The sequence below is a fragment of the Eimeria necatrix genome, genomic scaffold (assembly GCF_000499385.1).
Source record: "Eimeria necatrix Houghton genomic scaffold, Enh_scaff2890, whole genome shotgun sequence".
NCBI classification, from domain to species: domain Eukaryota; phylum Apicomplexa; class Conoidasida; order Eucoccidiorida; family Eimeriidae; genus Eimeria; species Eimeria necatrix.
The window spans coordinates 1-1,991 of NW_013653439.1; the positions used below are offsets into that span (position 1 = coordinate 1).

The 1,991-nt window shown below is 47.7% G+C and overlaps 1 protein-coding gene across 1 annotated transcript; it reads left to right on the top strand.

Moving 5' to 3' along the window:
- Positions 1-1,147: 1,147 nt before the first annotated feature.
- On the top strand, positions 1,148-1,822 carry ENH_00039190 (hypothetical protein; the record flags this gene model as incomplete). Its single annotated transcript, XM_013580659.1, has 1 exon — positions 1,148-1,822. One exon carries the CDS (start codon positions 1,148-1,150, stop codon positions 1,820-1,822), a length of 675 nt encoding a protein of 224 aa, XP_013436113.1.
- Between the last annotated feature and the right edge of the window lie 169 nt (positions 1,823-1,991).

Below are 1,991 nucleotides of genomic sequence, written 5' to 3' on the forward strand. Positions count from 1 at the left end.
CTGTAGATGCACTCGGAGTGGAACTTGCCCCCCACCACCACCACCAGCTGCAGCAGCGTCTGCTGCTGCTGCTGCTGCTGCTGCTGCTGCTGCTGCAGCAGCAGCAGCAGCAGCAGCAGCTTCTGAAGATTTTCCCTCTGACCGTGTCTGGACACTTGGCCTTTCTGGAGACTCTGAACCACCTGTAGATGCACTCGGAGTGGAACTTGCCCCCCACCCCCACCACCAGCTGCTGCAGCAGCAGACCTTCTTCCCCCTGACCGTAAGAGGACACTTGGCCTTTCTGGAGACTCTGAACCACCTGTAGATGCACTCGGAGTGGAACTTGCCCCCCACCCCCACCACCAGCAGCAGCGTCTGCTGCTGCTGCTGCTGCTGCTGCTGCTGCTGCTGCTGCAGCAGCAGCAGCAGCAGCAGCAGACCTAGAAGGGGGACTGGCAAAGAGGGCACTTGGCCTTTCTGGAGACTCTGAACCACCTGTAGATGCACTCGGAGTGGAACTTGTAGCGGCAAGTGCGGCACTTTTTGTTGGGCAAAGTCCTTTGCTGCGGGTGCAGCAAAGAAAGACAAATGGGACACTCTTCGGGCTTTTGGAAGAAGCAAAACAAATTTGCTGCCAGCAAATCCACTCCTGCTGCAGCACAAGTCCGCCCCATGTGCGCAGCAGCACACACGCACCACCCGCTCAGCCGCCCCTTCGGCACTCCTGCAGCAGCAGACGCAACAATAACAATAATAATAATAATTATTATTATTATTGTTAGAATAATAATAATAATAATAATTAGATTAATAATAGTAAAAATAATAATAATAATAATAAATAATTAATAATAATAATAATAATAATAATAATAATAATAATAATAATAATAATAATAATAATAATAATAATTAGAATAATAATAATAATAATAATAATAATAATAATAATAATTAGAATAATAATTAGAATAATAATTAGAATAATAATTAGAATAATAATAATAATAATAATAATAATAATAATAATAATAATAATAATGATAATATTAATAATAATAATTATAACAATAAGAATAAGAATAATAATAATAATAATAATAATAATAATTAAAATAATAATAATAATAATAATAATAATAATTAGAATAAATGGAATGGAAGAATGGAAATAAAAGGGGAAGTGGCAAAGTGGAAAGCAAACGCAGAAGCAAAAGCGCACGCAAAGCTGCTGCAGCAAGCGCAGCAGCAGCAGCAGCATTGCAGCAGCAGCACTCCAGCAGCAGCAACACTGCAGCAGCAGCAGCATTGCGACAGCACCAGCAGCAGCATTGCAGCAGCATTGCAGCAGCATTGCGACAGCATTGCAGCAGCACTGCCACAGCACTGCAGCAGCAGCAGCAGCACTGCAGCAGCAGCACTGCAGCACTGCAGCAGCAGCACTGCAGCAGCAGCAGCAGCACTGCAGCAGCAGCACTGCAGCAGCAGCACTGCAGCAGCAGAAGCAGCAGCAGCAGCACTGCAGCAGCAGCACTGCAGCAGCAGCACTGCAGCAGCAGCACTGCAGCAGCAGCACTGCAGCAGCAGCACTGCAGCAGCAGCAGCAGCACTGCAACAGCAGCACTGCAGCAGCAGCACTGCAGCAGCAGCAGCAGCACTGCAGCAGCAGCAGCAGCACTGCAGCAGCAGCAGCAGCGCACCGCTTTCGGAGTGGTCGAGGATGAGGAGCTTTGGCCTTTGGAGGGGAAAAGCCCTTTCGAAGACGAGAGCAACTTTGAGAGAAGTTTTTGCTTTTTCGTTTTTCAAAGAAATTAAAATTCGCCGCAAACGACTTTCGTAGCTGCAGCAGCAAATGCTGCGCTGCCCCACCAAAGACACGCACCGCCGGTGCTCCTCTTCGATGAACCTGCACCAGCAGCAGCAGCAGCAGCAGCAGCAGCAGCAGCAGCAGCAGCAGCAGCAGCAGCAGCAGCAGCAGCAGCAGCAGCAGCAGGGTCGCCGCAGCAAAG